We start from the raw sequence: 26,123 nt of genomic DNA on the forward strand, positions 1-26,123 counted from the left end.
CGGTGCACGCGAGCAGGCGTCCGCCGGCGCCGTGGCCTCGCGCCTCGGGTTCCGGCCCCGCCCCGCGACCCGCAGCGACGGAAGGAACCCGAAGCGGCGCGCGAGTGTCCACACGAACTTTATTCACACGAAAAGCGGTCCCTCGGTCCACGTGTCAGAGCACGTCTGTGGCCCGCTCAGGGGCCGGCTCGGCAGGGCTGGCTGTTTTGTTTTAATAATAAATAAAAACTCAACTCTAAAAAATATATATATAAAAACCGGGAGAAATTAAGTTTGACAACAGTTGGAACCGATTCCATAACGGGAACGCAGGCGAGTCCGGCCCAGCCGCCGCGCGGCGCGGGGTTGGGTCGGGAGCTGCGGGTAAGGAAGGAGGGTGCGAGTGCTCTGCACGAGGGCGGTGAGGACGGCTCAGAGATAAATAGCATCTGGTTAGAACTATGTCCTTAGCAAATTTAGTCCCGACGTCTGTCGCTCTATTTATATCTCTATGCACAAGAGGGCGGGGTGCGGGATGGAATCTGGACTCGTAGGTACACCACGAAAAAAATACTCTCCCCCCCGCCCCAAGAGTGCCTGCCCGGCCCTGCCCGCCGCGAGGACTTTGGTTCGGGGCCCTCCCCGAGCAGGAGAACCGCGGCCTGGCGGTGGGCAGCCGGGGCTCTGGAGCGGAGAGGCCGCGCGGCGTGGGCCGCGGCCAGCCGGGAGGGCAGTGTCGCTCGGCTCCGGGGAACAGAAGGCACTTCTCGGGGCCGGCGGGGCCTGGCATGCTGCCCCGGCGGGGCCCCCCGCTCCCGCGTGCGCCGCGCAGCCCGCCGTCCGTGGTGCCCGCGTGCTATAGCACGCCCTCCATAAAGCTGGTGTCCAGGTGCTGGATGAGTACGCGCAGGAAGGACATCTCCTTGCGTGTGTTCTCGAAGATGACGCGCGGGTCATCCGACTGGCAGCGCAGGCAGTTGGGCGCCATCACCATGGCCAGGTTGCTGACGTCCATCTTGGTGATGGCCACGTTGGCAGGCTGCACGAACACCTGCGGAGGGGAGGAGCGGAGGGCGTGGCGGGTGGACCAGAGGCCCGGGGCGCGGTGGGTGGACCAGAGGGCCGGGGAGCAGGCAGGGGGCGCGGGGACGCGGGCGGGGCAAGGCGCGGGTACCTGAAGGAAGCGGATGAGGTAGCACAGCACCATGCGATTGATGCGGGGCAGCGCGTGCACCACGGCCACGGCGGCCTCGGGACTCTCATAGTGAGCGATGCACTGCTCGTAGAACTCGTGCGGGATCAGGGGCTCCTCCAGTTCCCGGTACCACAGCTTCAGCAGCGACGCTGTGGGCGAGGGCGGTTCAGGTGGGCCTGCTCTGGGAACGCATGGGCCTGGCAGCCCGCTCGGACCGCATCAGGGAGCGTAGGGAAAGGGCTTTCTGGAAAAGGTTCCCTGCCCAGGTCTGCGGCCACTGGCGCTGCTGCATCACAGGCTAAATCAATCTCCATGTATGTATCCCCTTATAAAAGGTATCCTGGCCGTTCAATTTTCCCAAGATGGAAATTTGAAACAAAAGTTTCTTAGATCTTCCTTCAAAGCTGGCTTTGAATAAAACCTAGGGTCCCGCCAATCTGACTCAGTATCAGTGGATGGAGGAGTGGCACAGTCCAGCCTCGCCCCGCCCCCAGTGCGGGATATATCCGACTAGTGATGGGCCGGCCCCAGAGCTGCGGAAGGAAGGTCAGGAGATACAGCAGGGAAAGAAGCTGTGGGTGTCAGGAGGAGTGAATGGACAGAGGCTTTGGTCTGAATGGCCATCGACCCTCTAGGCAGTGCATGCTCTGGTGTTGAGTGGTTCAGGGACTTACCTGGGACATGGGGGTCCTCCAGGCCTGTGGGCACCTTCCACTGATCCACCTGGAGCTTCAGGGCGTTTACCTCATCAATGTCTCCAGGCACCCTGCAGAGCACAGGGCAGGTCTCAGGCTGGAGGGCCAGTTTGGAACAGTCCTCAAGGCCTTTTCTCAAAGGGGAGGGTGCTGTGACAAAGCCTCATGGCTCTCTTTTGGGTTCTGCCCCTTGTGCTTGGGTCGGGGGTGTGGGGTCTCCCAGACTGTCCCTTCCTAGACCCTCTGCAGGCTGTTAAGGCTCAAGCTTGCACACCTGTGTCCCAGATTGGGGAGACTTTTCCTTCTGGGGCTTGGGCAGCCTGCTCTTGAGAGGTGAGTCAGGACAGGGGCTATGCATCCCTGTTCACAGGTGGGGATGATAAGCCCAGCTGCTGCAATGCTCTGATGCCTAACTGATCTCCCCTCTGGGGCTCACAGCTTAGGCCAAGCACCCTCTGGACCCCTGGTGGCCATTTCTGCAGAGGCAAAAATCTCTGCGGGTCATTGTGCTGCCAGACTGAGGATGAACCAGCAGACCTGCCTCCTAAGGATGGGCCCTGACCTTCCTCTCTTGGCCACATGTCCCTTGGGATCAGCTTCCGCAAGGTGGCCCACCCTTCCATCTACTCTGAGGCAGGGGCATGGATGCAGGCCTCATGGGCCTCCAGAGATGCACAGTGGACACAAGCCTGTGTCTCCCACATCCAGGGACCAGGGTTGACAAGGCACCTGAAGATGCCCTCCGTCTGGTCACCGTTGAGTGCCAGCACCTCCTCGGAGAGCCTCGTCTGTACCCAGGGCAGCTGCCGGTCTGGGTAACGTTCCTTCTGCATGCTCATGACCTCCTGCAGTGCACTGCCAAACATGGATGGGCTGAACACAGCATTCTTGGCGTGCCGGATCTCCTCCACGTTGGGCTTCTTTAGCCCCTGTGAAGACAGCCAGGCTCTTCTGTCCTGGTCTGGCCCAGCCTTTCTCCTGCTAACCCCCCTCCCCCGCCCCAAGGATCTTCTCTTCCCTAACCAAAGCCAGGGACAGTCTCAGAACCCTAGCCATCAATTCACCAAGGGGGCCTCTTGCTGGGCCACCTACAGCACCCAAAACTTCAGTGGGCCCCCTGGCCATGCAGGAAGGTGGATGGGCCAGTTTGAGCTATCAGGGTGGACCACAGTGGGGGGCCAGGTCTGTTGATCTGTGATGGTTCTGGAAGCCCAACTGGCAGGGGGAGTCCTCTGGTGAGATAGGCCAGAATGGCTGGAGAAACATATATGAGGAATAGGAAGTGGGGAAGGGGCCAGGGTCTGGGACAGGCACAGGGGGCTCAAGAGACATCCTGGACAAGGGTGGGAGGAGGGACAGAGCCAGAAAACAAAGTCCAGCTGTGTGCTGTAACTGAGGCCTCAATGTTCTTTGGAGTCAGAGAGGCTTTGCAGGGAGGAGCTTAGGCTCCCAGAGGATGCAAAGGCAGGGTCTCTTCCAGGCCCACACTGCAGCCTGAGCCTGCCAGGCTGAGGGAGGGACCCCTCCAGAGGGTGGTCTCGTGGCCTGCCATGGCTGTACCTGACTCCTGTATCTCATCACACCAGCTGGTTTCTTGGGTTGGTGCACCCAGGATGCTGTTCCCTTGCGGTCCCTCCCATGCACGAGGGCAGGCTGGGCACAGCCAGGCAGCTGGCCCACTCATGCGAAAAGGCCCCTTAATGCGGCCCTGTGCAGGACACACCAGTTTGCCTGCGCCACTTCTGAATTGGGGGTCCAGGCATGGAGAGGAGCCCCCTGAGGGGAAAGGGGGCATGGTACAGGAGGAGGGCCCTGAAGCCTTTTCAGCCAGCTGCCTAGGTGCACCCTGGCAGCACCCTCTCTGCCACTCAGTGCTCCCCTGAGCCTCACACCTCCCCACCACACTTTGGCTGGGATACTCCTCCCAGCGTGCTTGTACCTTCTTGGCCCCTGTCAGGGCCGCCTTCTGCAGCTTGTGGTAGCAATACTTGGCGTAGGTGCTTATCGCCACCCCTGGAAAAGAATGGGTGCTGGTCAGCCTGGGGTGGATGTGCAGGGACTAAGAGACAGCAGCGACCTGTGGGGGCCCTGGGGGATAGATGGCTTGGCTATGCTCCCGCCCACCCTTGACTAGTACAGCAGCCCCCACTCTTAGGTAATGTCCTTTAGAGTGGAGCCCCAAGTGGAGAGGCTTTCCCCACGTCCCTGTGCCAGGCTGGGGGATCCCCTCTGCCAGCCCACCCAGGACAGGAAGGCCAGGCTGGGGATCAAGCTGCTTCCCTGTATGAAAACACAGGCAGGATAGAGCAAAATCTGAGCCCCAAGGCCTCCAGACCTCCCCTACCCTCCCTGGCCCCGGGAAGGAGTGCCTGGATAAGGCACCACGCCGTGCGGAGGGCAGGTAGAGCTCTCCTGCAGCCCTGGTCTTTAGCCAGGGGCCCTCATGGGTCTGAGGCTGCCTGGAGATGGGGTAGGAGTGAGGGTAAAGGGAAGCAAGGCCCTGGTCCTAGGCCACAGTGTGAGGGGGAATGTGGAGCAGGTGTCAGCATGCTCTACCCCATGAGAGGGCAGGGCGGTGGCAGGACCACCTTTGGACCCTTTGAGAATGGGAACCAGGCCTCCAGGAAAGGGCCTTCTGTAACTCAGCCTCCCTGAAGCAGAGGTTCTAGCTGCGAGTCCTGTAGGGTCAGGAGATGGCAGGCAGAAAGACCAAGACAGTGCAAGTGAGAGAAAGGAAAGGAGACAGTAAGGCTTCCCCTGGGACCTAGGATGTGTGCTACCCCTCCTGGCCTAAGCAGGAAAGGGGTGGGGAGGCAGGGAGAGAAGATGCCTGAAGCCGGGGACAGGCAGGCAGCCTGAAGCATGTGCTATCTGGGCATGGGACCCTGCTCTCGAAGGTGCTGCCCCTCCCCACACCTGTTGCCTCCCAGGGTGTAAGGGAGGCCTCTAGACCCAGGCCTTCACAGACTTTGCCTTCTTTTAAAGGAAGTAGTTTCTGTGGATGTCTGCGGACACAGGGGTCCTTAGACTCAGTTCAGAAAACATTTTAACACAAATGTCTTGATTCATGAGAACATCATTTTGTTTCTAGTTATCCTAAAATGGCTCTCTCCTTGTGTCTGTGAAAGAAAATTCTTTTTAAATCAAGAAGACAAAGGTTTCTCACAGACAACCTGGACAACCTTCTCCAGGCCCCAGCAGGTGTTGATCCAGTGCCGGGATCCTTCTACCACAGGCCATTCCGAGGGCCCCTCATTTTGAGGGAATGAACAGACAGTGCTTAAGCAGATGGGACTCAGGCCTTAGCCCCGCAATGTTCAGAGCCTAGACGCTTTGCAGAAAGCAGCAGGTGGAGAAGCTTCCAGGCCCTGCTTCAGCCCAGCAGCGAGGATACCTGCTCACTGAGCAGGAGAGGTCTGAGGCTAGTGGCAGGGCTGCTTCCTGTCCCTAAAGCAAACACCCAGACCTTAGAGCCTGTGATTGCTTGAACCAGGATGGTGTCCTGGGGCCACTGCCTCTCAGCTGATGATCTCTGAGCCTCAGTTTCTTGGTGTTAGGGATTAAACCCAGGGGGCACTTAACCACAGAGCCACATCCCCAACCCCTCACCCCCAGCCTTAATTTTTTGACATAGGGTCTCACTAATTTGCTCAAGGCCTTCCTAAGTTGCTGAGGCTGGCTTTGAACTTGGGATCCTCCTGCCTCAGGCTCCTGAGTTGCTGGGATTACAGGCGTGCACTGCTGCTCCTGCCCTGTTCTTGGAGGGAGGACGGGGGCAGCACAAACTCACAGGTGCCTGTGAAGGGCTAAGCTGAGGTTGTGGTACCAGTGCTTAGAAGAGAGCTGCAGGCACCACAGCTGTGGTTCATGGACCAGGTCCTGGAGGGACTTCCACTCTCTCTGAAGCACCCAGGATGCAGTGGGCAGTGCCCAGGGCCAGCCTAGGAAGATCCTCACTTGTGTAAGATGCTCTGCTTCTAGGCCCCTGACCTGGCCTTGCTTGATCCACTAGCCCTACTTGGACCTCAGCCAGCAGCTCCATCTATCTGGAGGCAGGTCAGCCCAATTTGGTAGGTGGAGACACAGCTGCCCACAGAGAGTAGACAGAAGCAGTGTCCGTGCTGCTATACCAGGGGTCCAGATTATAAACCCTCAAAGGCCACAGCTGTGGCCAGGGTGGGCTGGCTCCCTTCTCTGTACCTGACACAGCTCAGGTTGCAGTGTCCTCATCAGATCTGCACCCTGGTCCCGAGGCACCTGCTCCCTGCCCTGCCACCTGCAGCAACAAGATTCTCTTGGTCAACTGGCATCTGTCCAGTTCCCAGGCCACCAGTGGCTGGCTCAGGCAGGAGCTCAGAGATCCTTCCACTGCTGTCCCAGATGAGTAGCTGGATGCCCATGGCCTGGAATCTAACCCTGAACTGTAGCTGTCCTGGAACAAACCTGCTGGGGGCCTCAGGGTGAGGACAAGTCCCCTGCTCTGCAGATGCCGTCCTGGCCTTGCCCACAAGGGCCCCTTCAAGCCCCTGAAGCTTCCTGCTTGCCCTAGGGTTCACTCTACATAGGCCTCACCTGCAGAAAGCTCCCGACCACATGTGTCCCTGAAGCAGTGTGCAGTCAGAGAGGGCTTCTCAGAAGGGGAGAGAAGCAAAGTGCAGGAGGCAGGGTTCCAGACAGACAAGTGTGAGCCACACTTGGTGAAGGCAGTTCTGCACAACTTGTGGTGGGGGTGGTGGGTCTTGGAGGCCCTGAAGTGGCTGACCTGCCATGTTAGCAGGAACTGTTCTTATTTCTGGACAGACTGGGCAGCCTGGGTCCTGAGCCAGGGCCCAGGGAGAGGGCAGGGAGACTCCAGAGCTTGGGGGACTGTGCTAGGGCTCATCACGGAGGAGGGGAGATTCCCTGGTGACTTGTGGACACCAGGCTCTACTCTCTGGCCCCAGGGGATCCTGGGCTGGAGGACAGGGCTGGGAAAGCATTGCCACAGAGTACCCCTGTTCTCCTTCCTGTGAGCCTTACCTGGCTCAGGCCCACTCACTCACCTGGGGGCGCCTCCAGGCCTTGCTGGCTATTCCTCATGCCCCCTGCCCACCAACAACCCAGCAAACAAATTTGGAATTGTTCTGGGCACCACCAAGGGAGGTGCAGGGCTGGCCTGGCCTCTCCAGGAGCTTGTCAGCCACCCTGGGCCGCCAGAACGCTGAGGAGGTCCAAGCCTGAGGTTAGTGTCCCTCCCCCGAGCCCAGAAGCGGTTAGAGAAGAGAAGGCCAGGCGGCCGAGGCTGGAGAGCAGAGCTGTGCAGAGGCAGTGCCCGGGGCTGCAGGAGCCCTACCATCCGGCTCTTCAACATAAGGCTTGTGTTTCTTTCTCAATTTGGACTTCTTCTTAGTGTTCCTTTCCAGGAGCTCTCTTATGTGCTGTGTCACTGGGGAGCAAACAGAACCATGAGGACCACAGATTCAAGCCAGGAACCAATGCCCATGTGGTTCCCGCACTTGGTGGCAAGGAGGCCCCTGGGCCTGTTGGGGGCTGTCCCCGTCTAGCTGGGGACCGAGTGTGTCTGTGGGTGGGTGCCATGTGCAGGCATATGCACACCCGGGGATGCATGAGGTGCAGGGCCCTTTTAGCATTGTGGGATCAGAAGACTGGCTCTCTCCATACCAGAGGTAGGAAGGAAGTGGAGGGAAGGGAGTGGGCAGCAATGAGGTGGCCCAACCACTCGGCCTTCTGCTGACAGCCAGCCTGGGGCTGCCCTGGCTCCTGAGCTGCAGGAGATGCTCAGCCCATCCTGCCCACCAGCCAAGAAACCAACAGAAACAGGCAAGTGACCACTTGGGTGCTGCTGCTAGGGGAGGAGGAGCTGGGGTTGTCCCAGGGGAGCTGCACAACAGGTTATGCTGTCCCGAGGGATCCTAGTCATCAGCCAAGGTCACTTCTGTCAGGTTTTCTGCACTGTGAAGATACTCTTGCCCTTTCACGACGTGCTTTCTGGAGGGAAGTCTCTCACAGGGACCGGACATTTATTCTCAACTTTTAATTATAATCCTCGTGACAATTTTACTGCTCACCTGTTCCAGCTTTGCCACTGCAGCTCTTTCAGTTGGTTTCTGTGTCCCTTTGACAGCCACCATTATTGCTCTGCTCAACTTTTTTTTTTTTTTTTTTACCAGCAATACTACATCTTGTAGATTCCCTGCACCAGCCTAAAATCAGTCACCCAAGGAACTACAGTTCCTCTTCATGGAAACTGGTATTTAGAAACCATCATCTAGGTATTAGGTGAGGGTGTCTGGATGCTAGGTCCCTTCGACTGACAGCAAGGACATCTGTGTGTCTTCTAATCCTGTGTGTATACAGACCTGTAAGAATTTTTGTATCCATCTTTGTATCCATCCACAGATGTATCCATCTGTGTCTATATTAAGGTAAACCTGAGTTCATACTAATGCCTCGGATCACCATCCAGAGCCTCACACAGTCCATCACTGAGCTATACTTCCAACCCCTCATTGTCTTAATTGTGTCTTGGAGGATTCCTCCTCCCCTGAAGATTGGACCCAGGGGTGCTCTACCACTGAGCTACACACACACACACACACACACACACACATATATATATAAATATTTTTAATTTTGAGACAAGGTCTCACTAAATTGCTGAGGCTGGCCTTGAACCTATCATCCTCCTGGCTTAACCTCCTGAGCTATTGAGACTACAGGTATGTGCCATCGCACCTGGTGGATTTAATCTTAGGAAAGTCCAATTTTATCATTGTTTTTCTTTTATAGATAGTGCTTTTGGTATTATATTTGCTTAATGCAGGAAAACACAGATTTTTCTCCTATGTTAGAAGTTTTTTTATTTTAGGTTTTATTTATTTAAAAAATTTTAACCGTTTTTTGCAGTATTGGGGATTGAACCCAGGGTCTCACTCAAGCTAAGCAAGCGCTCTGCCACTGAGCTACATTCCTGGCCCTTTTTACTTTATTTTGAGTTAGAGTCTCACTAAATTGTTAAAGCTGGCTTTAAACATGCAGTTCTCAGGTCTCAGCCTCCTGAGTTGTTGGGGTCATGGGTGTGAGACACCACGCTCAGCTTACTTTTAGGTTTTATATTTTGGTTTATGATCCATTGAGTTATTTTTTGCAGACAGTATAAAGCATAGTTGAACTCTGTCTTGGTTGCATTTAGATGTGCAGATATCCCAGCACCACTAGGGAAAGCCTGCCCTTTCTTCACTGAGTCAGTTGTCCTGCACCTGAGGAAACTGCCCGGTTCTCACATGGGTGTACTTTGGGGACCTCTGTTCTGCTCTAAGAACAATGCTGCCCTCTCCTGACCACTGCAGCTGTACCAAGCCAGCAAGTGTGGCTCTCATAGGCTGGCTGTTCTTCATCAAAGGGGCTTTGGCTATTTTAGGCCCTTTACATTTCCCATGAACTTTAGAATCAGTCTTTTTGTTGTTATTGTTGCACCAGAGATTGAATCCAGGGTTGCTTTATCACTGAGCTACATCCCCACAGGGTCTTGCTAAGTTGCTCAAGCTGGGCTCAAACTTTCAATCCTCCTGCCTCAGCCTCCCAAGCAGCTGGGGTGATAGTTATGTACCACTGCCCCCAGTTCAGCATGTCACTTTCTAAAATTAAAAAAAATCAAAAATTAAATTTTGATTAGGGTTGAATCTATAGATCAATTTGGATGGAAATGACGTCTTAACAACACTGAGTTTCAGATCCATAAACATGGTATGTTTCACCATTTATTTATTTCTTTCAGTAATGTTTTGTACTTTTCAGCATAGAGGTCTTACACATCTTTTGTTAGAGTTCTCTCAGTATATCATACTTGTCAATGCTACTGTAAATGGTATTTTTTAAAATATCAGTTTCCTATAGCTTGTTGCTAGTATATACAAAATTGATAAGATTTTAATGTATTGGTCCTGTATCTTGTAATAAATTCAGTATATAGAATACTCTTCCAGTAGTATTCTGCAGATCATACTGTCTGTGAATAAAAACCACTGCATACCTCCTCTCCAACGTGTGTGACTTTTATCTCTTATCATGATTGAGATCCAGCTTCGACTTCCAGTGTGATGCTGTGCACAGCGGGTATAACTGAAGGTCCGAGCCCTGCTCCTCTTGTTAGGGGAAAGCATTCAGTCTTTGGCTAGTAAGTATGAGGTGTGTGTGTATGTGTGTGTGTTTAAATTGTGATAAAATATAAACATAAGTTTGGCCACTGAACCATTTTTTTAAGTACCATTCAGTGGCATTAACTACATTCACAATGCTATGCAACTGTCACCAAATTTCCAAAACCCTTTCATCTTCCAAAGCTAAATCTCAATACCTATTAAGCAATCTCTCTCTCCTCTCACTCTGCCTGACCTTGCTTTCTGTATCAGTTTGTCTGTTCCAGTTATAGGTAAGTGGTAGCATACCAGGTTTGCCACTGTGGGTCTGGCTCTTATCTTCGACGTGTTTTAAGTCCACTCATGCTGCAGCACCTATCGAGTGTCATTCTTCTTCGGGTGAATGATGTCCTCTGCATGGCTCTGCCACATGTGCTCACCATTCCTCAGTGGGTGGACCCTGGACCACTTCCACCTACTGGCTGCTGTGAACACTGCTGCTGTGAACATGTGCAAGTGTGTCTGAAACCTTCTTTAAATCCCTTTGGGTACTGTAGTTGTTTTTCTGGTTTTGAGTTGCTGAGGAGTGAGCCAGGGCCTCTCTCATGCTAGGCAAGAACTCCATCACTGAGCCACACACCCTGGCCCATGTAGGTTTTTAATAGATGCCTTTAATCAGGGTGAAGAGATTATCTTCTAAGTTTGTTCAGTTTTGATCAAGAATGGAATGTTGGATTTTATGAGATGATATACTCTTTTTTACTTTGTTAAAATGGTTTCCATTTTCCATTGATTGCTCCCCTCCCCCCATACTGGGGCTTGAACCTTGAACCCAGAGGTGCTCTACCACTGAGGTATATTCCCAGTCCTTTTTAATTTTTTATTTTGAGACAGAGCCTTGCTAAATTGCTGAGACTGACCTTGAATGTGAGATTCTCCTGAGTCACTGAAATGACAGTGTATGCCACTACCCCTGGCTAAACCTATCTTTCGTTCCTCGATTCCTAGGATAAACTTCACTTGGTCAAGATACATTATCTCCTTTATATACTGTTGTACTCAACCTGATAAAATATTGCTAAAATTTTTGTTTCCTTGTTCATGAGGGATTCTTTCTTATAATGTTCTTCTCTAATTTTAGCATGAGTGAATCAGGAAACATTCTCTCTACTTCATTTTTTATTTAATATTTATGTTTTAGTTATAGGTGGACACAATATCTTTTTTATGTGGTGCTGAAGATGGAACCCAGTGCCTCACACATGCTAGGTGAGTGCTGTACCTCTGAGCCACAACCCCAGCCCTCCACTTCATTTTTCTGGGAGACATTCCACAGAATTGCTGCATAAACAATAAAGTGTTTGGTAGAATTCACCAGTGAAGCCGTTTAGGCCTGGATTTTTAGGTACAAATGCAATCTGCTTACTGGACATATAACTTTTCTGTTTCTCTTTGAGTGACCTCTGGCAGCCTGGGTCACGTGAGGAATCTGTCCATTTTGAATTCCTTAGCAAAAGGTTCACTCTACCTGATTGCTACCCCTTCAGCACCTGCAGGGCCTGCAGTGGCAGGACCTCTCACTCTTGGTTTTGGTGATTCATTTCTTCTCTCATTTTGTCCTTGTCAGTTTGGCTGTAGATTTACCCAGGAATCAGTTGTTTGTTTCATCAGCCACTGTTCTGTGTTCCCTTGTGTTGGTTTCTACTACCATCGTCATCATCTCCGCCCTTTTGCTAACTTCCTGTTGTGCTTTGCCCGAGGCCTCACCGAGAGCACAAGCTTCGGCAGCACTAGGATCCCTCCAGGCTTCAGTCTCCCATGCATTTGCAGGACTTCTCCCACAATTTCTTTTTCTTATTTTTTTTTTATGGGGGGCGGGGTACTGGAAATTGAATCAGGGGTGTTTTACCACTGAGCTACCTGCCTAGCCCTTCCTCCTGCCTCAGCTTCCCAGGTTGCTGGGACCACAGGTGTGTTCCACACACCTGGCTCCTGTAGCTTCCCGATCCAGGGCCAAGCACCCTCCCCATCTGGGTTAGTCTAACTGAGGGGCTCCTGAGGACAACCAGGAGAACCTCCTAGTGCCTGACACAGGTTAAATGGGGGTTACCTCATAGTACCTTGGTCCTGGGATGGTACTATGGGTCCTGGGATGGTGGGTCCTGGGATGGTGATCACAGAGTGGAGGTCACACAAATGCTGATAAACAAGTTGATCAAGTTTCCTGAGGCCAAGGCAAGTGGTTCGGGGCCGGGGCCGGGGCCAGGTCCAGGAGCCAAGCCGAGCACTTCCCTCATCATGGGTCCCTCTGCTGTGGTCTCATTCTTCTAGGTGCTTAGCTGGAATTATAGGTGTCACTACCACACCCAGCAGTACCACATTTTTGACCAATATTTCTTACATGTGGAAACTGGCATCTCCCAGGGACTGTGCGCTGTCTGGAGTGAACATGAGGCCTATTGAAGAAGGGGCGGCCACCTTGTGTGTAGAAGTCTCTTCTCTGGGCTCAGGGTGGAGTACAACCTTGGACAGGCAAATCTAGGTTGGGGTCCCCAGTACTAGAGATGGGGTTTTGGCTGTGAGGGCAGTTTGAATGCTAGCAGAACCACACAGAGCCCATCCCCCTGTAGCCCACATGGTCCTCTGAGACCTTGTGGGCCTTACATAGGAGCCTCAAAGCTGAGCCTGCTTCCCTCTGACGTGCAAGACAGGGCCCTGTGGGTGTGCGACTCTAAGAGAAAAGTATGCGTACCTTTGTATGAGGGAGATCCTGGGGGCTCCTCCATGGGGCCTAAAGCACAGACTCTTCTGGGAAGCCCTGGATGGCGGGACGGCCCAGCCACATACTTGCTGGTCAGCTGGCCCAGGCAGAGCAAGGAACCCAGGCCTCTGACTGTTTGCCCACTACTGCCCACTCATTTGGTTTTCACTCAGCAGGCTCTCGGATCTGTGGGCCCAGTGCTGTCCTGAGCAGTGCAGACACGTTCCTACAGCTCCCATGTCAAGGTGCATGTCAAGGCCCTTTCTCAAGAAGGCAAGATGGTGACCTAGGAAGCCCCCAGGACTATACCAGTGCCTAGAGAGGTCCAAGAAGATCAAGGAATGGGGTCCCTGAGGCCCCAGTGCAGTCCAGGCCCCAGGTCAGTCTGTATCTGCTGCAATGTGTGTTGCAGGTGCACACATGGGCAGGAATAGCATGTTTTCCAAAACTGTTTACAAGTGTCTGAGGAGCTGGTGGTTCCTGTGCCTGACAGACCTTCTCCAGAACCCCCTCCCTCAAGTTTGCATGCACACTGAGGGCCCCATGGCAGCCTGAGAGCTGCCTTTCCCATGCCTGAGCTGGGGGCAAGGCCTAGAAGGGAGCACAGTTTCCACCTAAGCAGAGGCTGGACAACCCAGAAGAGCTAACATGTCCGCCCTGGCAGGGATGCATCTGTACATGTACGTGTACCTGAACACAAGTATGCATGTCTGGCCGTCAATGCTACGGCTGTGTCCTACAGATGCTCACGAGCATCATGTGGGAACACAGCCTGCTACAGCTGGGACTGCCTGTATCCTTGCCCCATGCCCACTCTGTCCATCCCAGGGCTTGGGCCAGCCACCAGTTTATCACATGGGGACTGCCCAGCTGAAAGACCACGGCCTGGGCCCGACAGACCTAGTGCATCCCATCTGGGGGCCTTCTATTTGACACCTGGCAGCCATCAGCAAGTGGACACCTGTGCTGGCCTGAACCTCTGGCCCTCAGGGCAGCTCAGCTCATAGTGCCCTGGAGACCGGCTGATCTCCACAGACTTGTGTGTGGGAAGCCTGTGATTGAGTTGTGGCAGATGCACTGTGGCCACCATGCCCCTCCCTGCCTAGAATACACAGCTTAAGCCTCACGGTGCAGCTGCCCTTATACTGCAGGGTGACAGAAGCCAAACTGGGCAGGCATCAAAGGGCAGGCCATATGCCCTCATCTGCCAGGGCTGCCTAGGGCTCTTCTCAGAGCCAAGGTAGAGTGCCCTGAGGATGCCCACAAACCACTGAAAGCTGGGTGTGGGGTCTCCTAGGGGACATGCATCTTCTTAGAAGTACCACTCCTATGTGGTGCCAGGTCTGGTGGGGTGTGAGGATAGGGGACTGGGCGGGTGTTGCCCAGAATGGCTGGGAGCCCTCTCCACAGCCCTTACCTCAGTTGCAGCAGACCCTAGGGGTGCCAAGGGTCCCGCACACTGGATCTTACCTTTGGTGTCATTGACAGGGTCCATGTGCCGGTAGATGTATCCCTCTAGGTAGGAGTGGAACTTGGGTGTGGGCGGGAAGAAGGCCAGGCAGATGGCCATGAGCTCCCAGCCACGGGCCAGGCTCTCGAGGCGGAAGTTCTCGGTGGTCTGCCTGCACAGCTGGATGTAGAGCTCATCCCGGAGGCCCTGCACGCTCCAGCCTTTAGTGGCAATCTCGAGGGCCACATGCAGTGGGTCTGCCTTGGCCCGCCGGTCGCCCATGTACATCTGGATCAGCTTGAAGATCTCACAGGCCTCTTTCTTCACATGCCGGTCGTTGGTCACAATCATGGGCTTCTTGATGGACTCACTGCTCCAGGCCAGCATGTTGGCGATGGACACCTTCCGTCGAAAGAGGCCCTGGGTGTGCTTGTTGAAGTGCTTGGAGGCCCAGTTCTCGATGTCCGTCTCTGAGGAGGGCTTGCGCAGCGTGAAGGTGGGGAAGACACAGCTGGAGCTGGGCATCGCGCTACGGTTCTGCCGGCTGCTCTCAAACTGGGCACAGGCTCCTAAGTCTTCAGACTGGGAAGGACAAATGGGCTGGGCCATTGGGGGTAGGGATGGAGAGGGCAGCTGGGCCCACTTGGATCACAGTCCCAAGAGGTGTGAGCCAGCCAGGTGTGGCGTGGCCAGTCTAACGTAGCCAAGAAGCTGAGCTTCAAAACCCCAGGTGGGGTGGCAGCAGGACAGCTGCACTGTCAGGTACCCAGGGAGAGAGGGCAGGGACAGGCAGGGGTGGCTCTCGAGCCCTGCTCCCATCTCTGCAGGACCCCAGTGGGCCTGGCCTCTGCAGGTCTCTCCCTCTGCTCTGCTCTTGACCTGCCCATTCCACTAGAGGTAGCTTTCTGTCTGCTCACTGTTTCCCAAGGTTGCCTCTCCCATCTGTCCTGTCATCCTACCAGTTTATGAGCAGTGGATGGAAAGTCTGGCTGGATGTGGCTCTGAGCTCACTAGCCTGAAGGGCCCGGGAAGCTGGCTACCCACAGGTCACAGAGGCCTTCCCCAGCAGGGCAAAGGTGGGCCTGCCATACATGTCCAGGAGGCCTTAAGATTTTCACTTTAACTTCCTTGGAACCTGGGCCCACTAAGCAAACCAACCAGATGCCAGGTCACCCTCAGGCTTGGCCTGTGTCTCTAGTCAACCAGTGTGAAAGGTGGAAGCTAGAAGTGGGAATGAGGACATTAGAGCCATCAAATCTGCACTGCCTGGTGATCTCCAGAAGGGAAGACCTGCAGGTGGACACTCAGGTACCTGCTGCTGAACAGAGGTACTCGTGGGCTCTGTGGGGCACTGACTGATGTGTGCTCTGGCACTGTATGGGGAGGACACAGCAGGCTGGGCTTGGGCTTGGGCTCCAGCTCTGGCTGTGATGTCTGGCAACCACCCAGTCACTACCTCACTAGCAGCTCTTCCTGCCTGAGGGAGACGTGCTTGGAGATAGTTCCAGAGCCACCAAAGAATGCTGATGCCCCACCTGCCCAGCTCCCCAGGAGTACAATAGTCCCAGAGCTGGCTGCCAGTTGCCGTCAGCTGCTGTGTCCTGTAGGCAAGGCTTGAAACTCCCTGGTGGCCAAGGTCCAGGAAGCCCTATGCCTGGTGGTGGGTGGCCTGAGTGGGGTGTTCCGTGAAGATGCCCTCCCTGCCAGTGGTGTGCTGGACGTTCAGAGGCCAGGCTCTGAACACGCTCAGTGCCACACACACCTTGTGGATGCCAGGTGCACCCAGCCCCATTCTGCCTGCAGCTGATCCCAGGCTCTAGGCTGGGACTTGGGGGTCTTATGGGCCCAGGGTCCCCATCTGCCCACCAAGTACTCCTCACCTGTGAGGGGTGGAGGTAAGGTTCTGGTGAGGCCAAGTTGGTCTGCACAGAGACGCTCTTCTCCAGCAGGATCTGGGGGAAGCCGAGCTTCTCGAAAGTATTCCGCTTCCAGTGCTTGCTATCCTGCTGCGCCAGTGCCTCATCCTCGCTGAAGGCACGTACCACAGGTCCGGGCATGGGTAGTGGCACGGCACCATCACTCTCGTAGCCAGAGCCATCCTGCTGGGAGTCCCAGCTGCCCCTCTGCTTCATGTGAAAGTGGGCCTGCTGTGCCTCCCAGGCCAGCCGCGCCTGTGCCAGGAAAGGCTCGGCCATACCCCGTGCCACGTCCACTTCAGCCTCTGCACGCTTCATCTGGGCAAGGCTGGGCCCACATGGAGAGCGCGCCTCAGCCAGAGGCTGCTCACCCAGTAGGTCCCCTGGGCCATCCGTGGAGGGGGCGCCAGGAGTTTGGCACAGAGAGGGCTTTCTGCTCTTCCTCTTACGTGTGCCTGGGGAGTAGCCCGTGGAAGACATGGTGTCCTGCTGGCTGGACCAAGACATGGTGTCCTCCTGGGCTGGGGGCAGTGGTGTGGGTGGTTGGCTCGGCCGGGGCTCGGGTCCCTCCATGGTGCTGTAGTCTCCAGACCTGATCCCTAGGCGTTGGTCCCTCAGCAGGCAAGGGCTGGGCTGCAGTGAGTAGGAGCCACCACCAGGGTGGGGAGCATATTTGTGCCGGGGGCCTGCATGCAGCTTGGGGCTAGAGCCGGCCTGCTCCACGTACACCAGCTGCCTTACATACTCTTTGCCTGCAGGACTGTACTCCAGGCTCAGGAAGCGCTCAGGGCACTTCTGTTTAGTGCGCACCAGCTGCTGGCAGGGGGAGGCAGGGGCCTGCTTGGCCCCGGGCAAGAAGGGGCGGGGCTTGCGGCTGGGCGACCTCTGTGGGGAGCCAGCCTGGTAGGGGCCACCAGCCTCGAACTGTACGTCCATGGGGGGCTCATCATAGATGGGGGCCTGATACTCCATAGGGGGCTCCTCATAGAGAGGGGGCTCATAGCCATAGCGTGGGGAAGAGGGCTGTGAGTCACTGGAGGACTTTCGAGGCTGTGTGAGCAGTGGGGAGCAGCTCCCGGAGAGTTCAGCCCTTCTCAGGAAGGGCGAAGGTCGCCTCTCGGGGAAGAAGACAGCGCCTTCCGAGTCCTGGGTGAATGTCTGTAGGTTGGGCGAATGCTGGCTGCCAGAGGGTCTGCGGGGGCGGCTCCCAGGCTGGCCATCTGAAGAGTAGCCATTGCCCTGAGGAGTGAGGAAGCTGGGCTCCCTGTCAGCGACCTTGATGAGCATGCGCTCCTTGGTTCCTGAGTTCCACCGAAGTGAGGAGGTCCTGCAGGGAAGCAGACCGGCAGTCAGTGGAGAAGGCTAGCCCCATCTCACTACTTGGCATGGTGGTCCCACAGCATCCTCCCTGCTCAAGGCGGTGCTCCCTATGAACCCTGTGGCACTCTTTCCCAGGAGCTCTCCTGCCCATATTGCTCTACACCCACCCAACACCAGGCACAGATTTGCAGCTATCATGAGAAAGAAAGGGGCCTTCCCAGGGACCACTCAACTGAGCACACAGTTGGTGTGTGTGTGTGGGGGGGTATAGGGGTGTTCACCAGTGTCCCAGGTGAGACCAGCACACTATGCCAGCAACTCAAGACCCCATTTCTCACCAGAGGCTCCTGTGAATCCTCCCTTTACCCCACCTACCCACTAATGCCTGCATTAGGCCAAGGGTACCCACAGCCTCCCGGGAGTTATACTGCTTACATCCTGGCCCCTCCCCCAGCGGGTTCATGCTGGACATTTGGTCTCTTAGCTTCATTTGCTCTCTGCCCCAGTGCTATACTGCTGGTGGACTTGATGTCTTTGCATGCTCTGCCTGCTGTGAGCCCAAGGTTGGCACAGGTCCTGAATCCATGGTGGTACCAGCTGTAGCTAGGGGCCAGACCCAGGACACTGCTGGGGAGAGATGATGGGGGGCAGAACATGTCCCTCCTTCACACTCTCTACCCCAGGATACTTAGGGGTAGCACTTCTTAAATCTGTGGCTCAACATCTTCTATGAGTTTTGGTAAAATCCTGACCATTATCTTTTCAAATATTATGTTTATTATATTTCTTCTAGTTTGGGAATTCAATTACAATCCTTTTCACCCTGCATCCTGTGGTTTTCATGCTGTGTTCTGTATTTCCCATCCCCGGCTTCTCTATACTTCAGAATTGATATTTTCTTCTGATCTGTCTTCCAATTTACTAATTCTCCTCTCAGCTATGTTTAATCTAATTTAAAATCCATTGTTTTGATCCATTCATACTGCTATAACAAAATTCCATGGACTGAGTGGTTTAAAAACAAGATATTTACTTAGTTCTGGAGCTGGAAGTACCCAGTCATGGCACAGACAGATCCAGTATCTGATAAGGACTCCTCCCTGTTTCACAGGTGATGCCTGGCTGTGTGTTCTCATGTTCCCATGCGCAGAAGCGCATGGACATTCTTTATTTCTCCCTCTCGACTGCATAAGTGGCAACCTTTTACTTTTTGACCTTTTACTTTTTGTTGTTGTGGTGATGGTATTGGGGATTAAATCCAGGGGTACTCCACCACTGAGGTACAGTCCTTTTTGCAGGAAGCCATCCGTGAAATGTGCGTGGACTACATCAGCACTGAAGCTACTGAGTGGGAAGGTCTGGTGTCTGGGAACTTGCACTGGCGCTCCTGCTGGTGAGATGGTCTGATATATGTGGACTCCCACCCAGCTCTGCCAAAAGGTTGCACACAACCCAGGAGAAGGTCATGACTGTGGTTAAGAGCCAAACAGCCTGCCTACCCGCACCACGTCTTGTTTTTCGTGAAGAAGCAAGCACCAGACAAGACTCCTCCCACACTGAACCCTTGTACCTCCCAATCCCCTTTGGTCTGTGCTGCTATAAATAAAGCAAATGCAGGCTGCATCTTTGCTGGAAGCCGTAACCCTATGTTCAGCTTGGCCTGTTGCTGCCCCCGCTCTGAAACTATATTTCTGTGCCCTGTGTTTATTTCATACTACTGTTTTCTTAGCTTTTATTTCTCAGTCAGCCCATCCCTCTGGAGGGGAACCCTTTCCCTCACTCATGCGGGATGTGTGCGAGACCCTTTTCATTTTTTATTTTGGGATAGTCTCAATAAATTGCCTAGGCAGGCTTTGGACTTTTGCTTCTCCTGCCTCGGCCTCCTGAGTACTGGGATTATAGGCAGGTGCCACAGTGACCCACTGGGGCCTCCTAAGGACAGTGCCCTCCTCTGTCACAAGTATGAATTCCTTCATTTATGCCCATAGGCCCCATCTCCTCAAGCTATTCAACAAAGGAATTTGGGTGGGGGTGGGGGGTGGTGTAAGGGTGGCCTTAGCCTGACTGTAAGTATGGCCTTAGCCTAAGCAACTATATTTTAAAATAGACCTGCAATCCCACCAGGCACAGCCTACAGATCCCTCCGATATGTCAATTAGGCATAGCCTGATAAAGACAAGTCACTTTCCACAACCCTGGTAAGAGTCAGGGTGAAGTCACATGTCATTTGCCTTCACCCTGATAAGAGTCAGAGGTATAAGAAGATCAGGGTGGAAAATCACCAAACCATATGTCCTGACTCTAAAATGTAAGATGTCACTAAGAAACTTGGTAACAGCTGACAGGGACCGAAAGGAGCCCCAAAATTTAGTATAAATGATGGAGCAAATGAACATTCAGCCAGCTGACACTGATGCCCACATGCCGGAAAGCCTGATGAGGACCTGGGCTAACATCCCCACTCTTCTCATCGTTTGCCTGATCCCCTGCATCTTCCTCACCTCTCTCAAACTCTATAGCTTTTTGCTCTGGTGAGAATGGTGACATCTCCCTATTACGCTCTCCTCAACTGGCCACCAACTCCACACCAGGAGCCTCCATCGGTTCCTGATCTGATCACTGCGGTCTGAGTGACTGCATCTGCTGGACTTAAAAGCCTAAGACGTGAGACTCTAGACCTGGCACTTGAGTTTAGCATGCAGAGGGAATGTCTGTAATAACTAGGTCATGATTAGGTGTGTTTGCAGTGCTTAGAGTTAACTTAGAATTATTTGTTGTTAAGTGATTATGAATATTGCAGTGCCCAGCATCATGGACCATCATTTTCTTGATTAAAAACCTATAGAGTGAAATTGTATTGAGTGATTTGAGTGAACAAAACATTGAAAAGGGCAGAAGCGCATGGACATTCTTTATTTCTCCCTCTCGACCGCATAAGTGGCAACTTTGCCCATCTCAACAAGGGGAGACACATTTACACCTTAGCACCATCTATTGTGTTCCTGGTTTTTGTTTTTCAGCTCTAGAATACACATTTGAATCTTTTAAATTTCCATTTAGGGGGCTGGGGCTCGGTGGTAGAGCGCTTGCCTAGCATATTCGAGGTGCTGGGTTCGATCCTCAGCACCATATAAAAAACTGAATAAATAAATAAAGATAAAAAAATTTCCATTTAGTATCTTTCACATTGGATATTTATTAAAGTAACTTTCGGGTAATCCCAAAAGGTAGATCTGTTTCTGTTTCTGATCAACTCTGGTATTTTAGACTGAAATTCTGGTTGTTGTTCATGAAAAGCCATCATGGCAATCTGAGCTCTGGGCTTACTTTAGTTTCTGGCAGGTGTTAGGAGGGCATCTCCTTGAGGAGGGTGGGGCCCAGCTGACTGGGGCTGGGCTCATGCTGAGGGCAGCCTGCTCATGGCTCACCCTCCTCCTCTTTCTGAGGCCCTTGAGGAGTCAAGGAAAAAGCAGGGACTCGTTGGATGTTAACTAGAGGAAGCTCCAAGGGTCTGCTTAGCTTCTCAGCCCTGGGGACTGCTTGAGAAGGAGCAGTCTCCAGACCTCACCACTTAGTACATCTCTGAGGACTTCAGAGTGGTTCTGTGTATTCTGTTAGCTTCTCCAGCTGTCAGTGGGCGAACGTGGGTCTGAGGTCGGCAAAGAAAAGCCCAGAGCATCTCTGTGACCCAGCTGTGAGTCTGATCTCTAGGTTCTGTCCCTCTGATATGAGGCAAATCTGGACAAGGCCTTGATGCCTCATTCCCTGGGACAGGTGATGTGGGGCTGGGACGACTCCAGAGTGACAGGTGTGAGACCACTCAGAATAGCCATGCTGCAGGCCATGCTCCTCATGGCCTGGGTGAGGAGGCCCCCATTCCTGGAGTTTCTGCTCCTGGTTGCTGAGGCAGAAGCAAGTGTCAGGAGAGGCAGAAAAGCCTGCTGGTCAGGAATGCCCTCTATTTCAGCCACTGCAGTTGGTTCTGTCCAGGCAGGGCAGAGGTGGGAGAGAACTAGGGAGGTGGCCGCAGGTGGTCCCCCAAGGCTGCGTGTGTCCTGGGCACCTGCACAAAGTCTCGTTTGGTTCTCAGAGGAGGCCAAAGCCTTCGGGGGAGCCTGGTCACAGGTACCATGGCTCAGAGAGTGAAGCCTTTCTTGGAAGTGCACCTAAGATGAAGCAGCAGCCAAGTGAAGGCCACCCCATGGGTGTCCAGCATACCTTCTGATCTGAGAGCTCTCTCACCCTGCCCACTTCCTGGTTCCCCATCTGCTGTATAGGCAGCTCCAAGCTCACCACAAGGGCTGGGCCCCTCTGCAGCCCCATATCCTGCAGCCCACTCCACCACTTTGCTCTCCACAGTCCTAGCCTCACATGGTAGTTTGCAGGCCCTGACAACTGTGATGCTGCCTCTGTCCCAGGAGCCACTGGCTCTGATGGCTCTGTTGCCTGCGGTCCTGTCAGGCTTCCTCTTGGGTGTGTCTGCCTTCCCCCACATTCCCTCCTCCTAAACCCAGACTGTCCCCATATCTGGCACATCCTTCTCCTCAGTTCCCTGGTTCCGATGACAGCTCTGACAGGTGAAGGCACCAGAGAGCAGACAGGGGCAGAAAGACCCCTATCTCTGCCTCACACGGGTTGGTTTCGACAGTGAGGGAGCAGGAAACCCTGGCACAGCCACCGCCTCTGGAAATGTCAAAAGGGAGGCTAGCCAGGGTCAAAGGACTCATTCTGTTCAGGGCCCTGCAGGGCAATTTCCCCAAAGGCTATTTCAAAGGAAGAATTGAGAGGTCCTGCACAAAACCAAACCCCAGAAAACTAGAACCAAAGCTGGAATGTGTCCCTCTACCATGCTGAGGCAAGAGGCCTGGAAGGACAAGGGCGAGGCCAGCAACTGCAGCCTGAGTCCAAACAGAGTTGTGCTTGCATGACACACGAAGAAACAATCCCTGAAAGTGACCATCTGGCCATCCATTCCGCAGCTCCCACCACTGCTGGCTCCTCTTGCCTGGGCTGGTGGCCAGGGGTTTCACTCACAACCTGGGGGCTGCCCGGCCCTTGACCTGCCGAGGGCCCTGATCTCTGAACAACCTCTGAGGTGGCACAGCCTGCTCCTGGACAGTTCCCTTCTTGCCTCCCCTCCGCATAGAGTCGCTAGTGCTTCAGGGGTGCCTCCTCCTCAGTCCTGCCAGCTGACCCTGTAGTGTCCCTCTGATATGAGGCACCTGTACTGGGGACTGAACCCAGGGCCTTCCACATGCAAGGCAAGGGCATACCACTGAGCCACATCCCAGCCCTTTTTTTTTCTTTTGAGACAGGGTCTCGCTAAATTGCTGAGACTGGCCTTGAACTTGGGATCCTCCTGCCTCAGCCTCCTCAGTTGCTGGTGCTATTTCTGATCTTCCTACTCTCTCTGGCAAGTGCATCACTTCAAAGGCAACTGCAGGCTGCTCTAAGGTCTCTCTGGAGGCTGAGCTCCAAGTGTGCCCACCCCCACATCCCATTGGGGGCTCTCATGGGACACATCTTCATTCCCTCACATGATCCCCCACATTCCTTTACCTTCTAGATCTTTCTCAGGTCTACTATTCCTTTCTCCCCAAACTGTCCCCACCCCAGGCCTGAGTTGGCTCTGATAGGGCTCTGTCTCTGGAACTTTCGTTCTCCCCAAGAAACCCACAGCTGGCCCCAGCACGGGGATCCCAAAGACTAACACCTGGCCCAACAAAGACTCTCGCGGCCAGGATGTGGCTCTCCTGGAGCCTCAGTGCTGGGGTCAGGCCTGCTGTCCCCGGCAGTCCTAGGCCGCAGGAATACCAGAATGCTCCCGCCAGGCTCAGCAGCAGCATAGCTTCACCTCTCTCAGCTTGGATCACCCTGGCTTCCTCTCAATAATGTGTTCATATGACTGTGATTCCTTCCATCCCACTTTCCATCACACCATCTGCACCACCGGGGACAGCTTGGGAGAGAAGTGCCAGCTCTGGGACTTCAAGGCCAGATGGGCACACAGGACTGACTGCATAGCCAGGCAGCTCACCCGGCCTCCAGTGTGTCTGCACTGAGGCCTCCTCCTGCGGGGTGCTGGGCAGGTGGGTGAGTGGATGGGTCTCCTCATGGCACACTCCACCTGGGAGATGCTGTCACCTCCAAGGAGCCTTGCTCTGCCCATGCTATGTGGCACAAGTGAACTGGGGGGTCAGCATGGGCATGTGTATCTCCCTTTTGAGCAGGCTATGATCTGTGAGTGCCAGTCCAGGTCTGCTCAGGTGATGCTCAGGTGATACACAGAATACAGATTCCCAGCAGAAAGGATCCTGGACGTCTCAGCAGGGGGTCTGACCTCCTCCCTCCACCTCCCTGATAGAATACAACATCTGCTTGCACACATGTTGGCAGCCCTCCCGTGGACCTGCTTCGTCTTCCAGATATCACCAGGTCTCTGTCCCAAGGTCTCAGTAATGGTAGAAGGGGCAGGAGGAGATGGCTCAGCTGCCTGGCATTGAACTGCCCCCAGCAGGTCACAGATGACACCAGACTGCAGCACCACACTGGCCGAGGGCCAGAGCACTCTCAAGAGTTTCAGGAGCAGGCCCCACCTAGGCAGACATGCTGGGTTGCCTCTGTGCAGCTAAGCCCAGTGGGTCTCAGATGTACCTCACCCAGAGGTCAACACTGGGGATGGTCTACTTCTCCAATCACTATTTATTTACTTAGAAATGCAACTGCTTGTCCTGTGCTGGATGGTCCAGCCAGCAGGTGGACCACACCAGGGGTCTGAGTGGGGTCTCTGATAGGCAACATCATTAGCAGGGTGAGAGGCTGGGGGCTGCCAAGACGAGCAACAGGCACAGGAACAGTGGCCACCAGAGGGCTGAGGGGCTAGGGGCAAGGAGCCCCAGAGCAAAGACCAGACTCATCAGCTCATGTGGCTAGAGGAGGTCCCATAGGGCTGAGGGCGGCTCAGCTGCCAGAGAGGTTTGGCAAGTGGGAGAACATTGGAACAGCTACCCATCTCTGTGATACCTGAAAGGCCCAGAGGGTCTTCTTTGTCCTATTTGGGACCCACCTCACTGAAGGCTCTGCAGGTGCCTACTGTGACAATGGGGATGCTGCCAGTGAGCCAGGCTCTTTTAAAGGACAATGGCTCCCCAGGGATAGCAGGGTTGTGACAATGCTCAGCCAAAGGCCAGGTGGGCACATGGCCATACAGAGCATACATACAGTCCAGGAAAGTGCTGCAGGGGTCGTGGGGAAGCTTAGGCCTGTGCCAGAGCCAAAATCAATCTCACCACAGTGAGGATGAGCAGCCACCAGGAATGTGCTGGGTCACAGTGCTAGACTCATCTTATGACGGGGAATGAAGCCTGAGGAGCACAGAGCATGCCATAGTCATGGGTCACAGTATGGGCAGGGCAGCTCGAGGCCCTTCTTGATGTTCCACAAACACGAATCTGAGAGAGAGACCACTGTCTGAGGAGGAGCCTAGGCTCTCAGGCCTTCGACCCTCTGCAGCACCATTGCCAGGTCACTCCAGGGACATCACTGACCCTGGCCCTGAGACCCTACAGCCAACCAGTCACGAGGCAATGGAAGACCAGTGGGCAGAGGGCTGGCCCTCAGGGTCCTCCAGCTCCGCACAGTGAGCCGAGGCCCACTCCCCTGCCAGGACTAACAGGATCTTCCGGACTAGGGTTGAAAAGCACTCTGACACGAGTAGCCAGTGTGGCCCAGGCGTCAACCACATGCCAGGGACCTTCATACTTTACTTTTCCAATGGGGGACAAAGGCCGCACCCAGGACCCACAGCTATCTGTTCTGGGCAGCGACAAGAGTCTTCCCAGACGGGGCCACCAAGCCATTTTGGCAGCCTCCAAAGCCACCATAGGGCGGGCACTGCCCCGGCTTTCTGCTGAGTCAGACTCTGCTCCAGGTGCCCCAGGCCAGCCCACCCAAGAGTCCATCTCGGGATAGTGGATGGATATGGGGAGGTAGAGGGGTCTACCTGTAGTGAAGCAGCTGGCCATCCGTGCTATAATCCCGGTAAACCTCATAGTCCTTCTCGAGGATTACGCCTGGTGGTGACGAACTGAAACACAGGAGAATGGAAAAGATGTGAACCTGAGTGCCCTTCAGCTGACTAGGGAGGACATGGCCTGGCTTCTGCTCATAATGCTGTTGGGTATTTCTTCTGCCCTGCACCTGCCTCCTCCCACAGGGTCAGCCCATGGTGACCCATCCAAAGGCCACATGCTAGGACAGGAGACCAGCCTTGTCTAGTGTTTCAGGAACCTGAACCACTGGGATGGGAGCTGCTGCTCTCAGGATCCAGAGATGGGTCAGTGAGAGTCACAGCTTCAACCAGCACTGACGGGATGGCCTAAGGAAGAAGCGTAGCTAGAAAGACCCTCATGGGGCCGTGTGTGCCTGAGTGCCAAGCTTGGCACACTCAATAGAGATCTAAGAAGCAGGTGACAGAGTGAGCATTTATCTTGACAGATATTCATAAGGCATGTGATCAAACTAATATATATTAATAATTAAATAATCAAAGAACCCTTGATGCCACCTATGATACCAACCAATCTGGCAGCACAGGCAGCAGGATCGCAAGTTCAAGGCCAGCCTGGGCAAGTTAGCAAAACACTGTCTTCAATAAAAAATAAAAAGGG

The 26,123-nt window shown here is 54.2% G+C and overlaps 1 protein-coding gene across 4 annotated transcripts in view; it reads right to left on the reverse strand.

Annotated features, from left to right (window-relative positions):
• Positions 1 to 102: 102 nt before the first annotated feature.
• The window catches only part of Arhgap39 (Rho GTPase activating protein 39), a 78,192-nt gene continuing 52,171 nt past the window's right edge, over positions 103 to 26,123 (reverse strand). For 2 of the 4 annotated variants that reach the window (XM_015486659.2, XM_048802361.1), the window contains exons 4-12: positions 25,457 to 25,540; positions 16,099 to 17,461; positions 14,239 to 14,800; positions 7,202 to 7,294; positions 3,809 to 3,882; positions 2,599 to 2,798; positions 1,849 to 1,940; positions 1,154 to 1,323; positions 103 to 1,030 (exon numbers count right to left, since the gene is read on the reverse strand). In XM_015486659.2, the coding sequence (XP_015342145.1) occupies positions 836 to 1,030; positions 1,154 to 1,323; positions 1,849 to 1,940; positions 2,599 to 2,798; positions 3,809 to 3,882; positions 7,202 to 7,294; positions 14,239 to 14,800; positions 16,099 to 17,461; positions 25,457 to 25,540 (2,833 nt within the window). In that variant the 3' untranslated portion in view covers positions 103 to 835. Of the gene's footprint in view, positions 1,031 to 1,153; positions 1,324 to 1,848; positions 1,941 to 2,598; positions 2,799 to 3,808; positions 3,883 to 7,201; positions 7,295 to 14,238; positions 14,801 to 16,098; positions 17,462 to 25,456; positions 25,541 to 26,123 lie in introns of those variants that run through there. The other 2 variants (XM_048802362.1, XR_007347308.1) reach the window with 2 other exon arrangements.

The sequence above is a fragment of the Marmota marmota genome, unplaced genomic scaffold (genome assembly GCF_001458135.2).
Source record: "Marmota marmota marmota unplaced genomic scaffold, marMar, whole genome shotgun sequence".
Taxonomy (NCBI): Eukaryota; Metazoa; Chordata; class Mammalia; order Rodentia; family Sciuridae; genus Marmota; species Marmota marmota.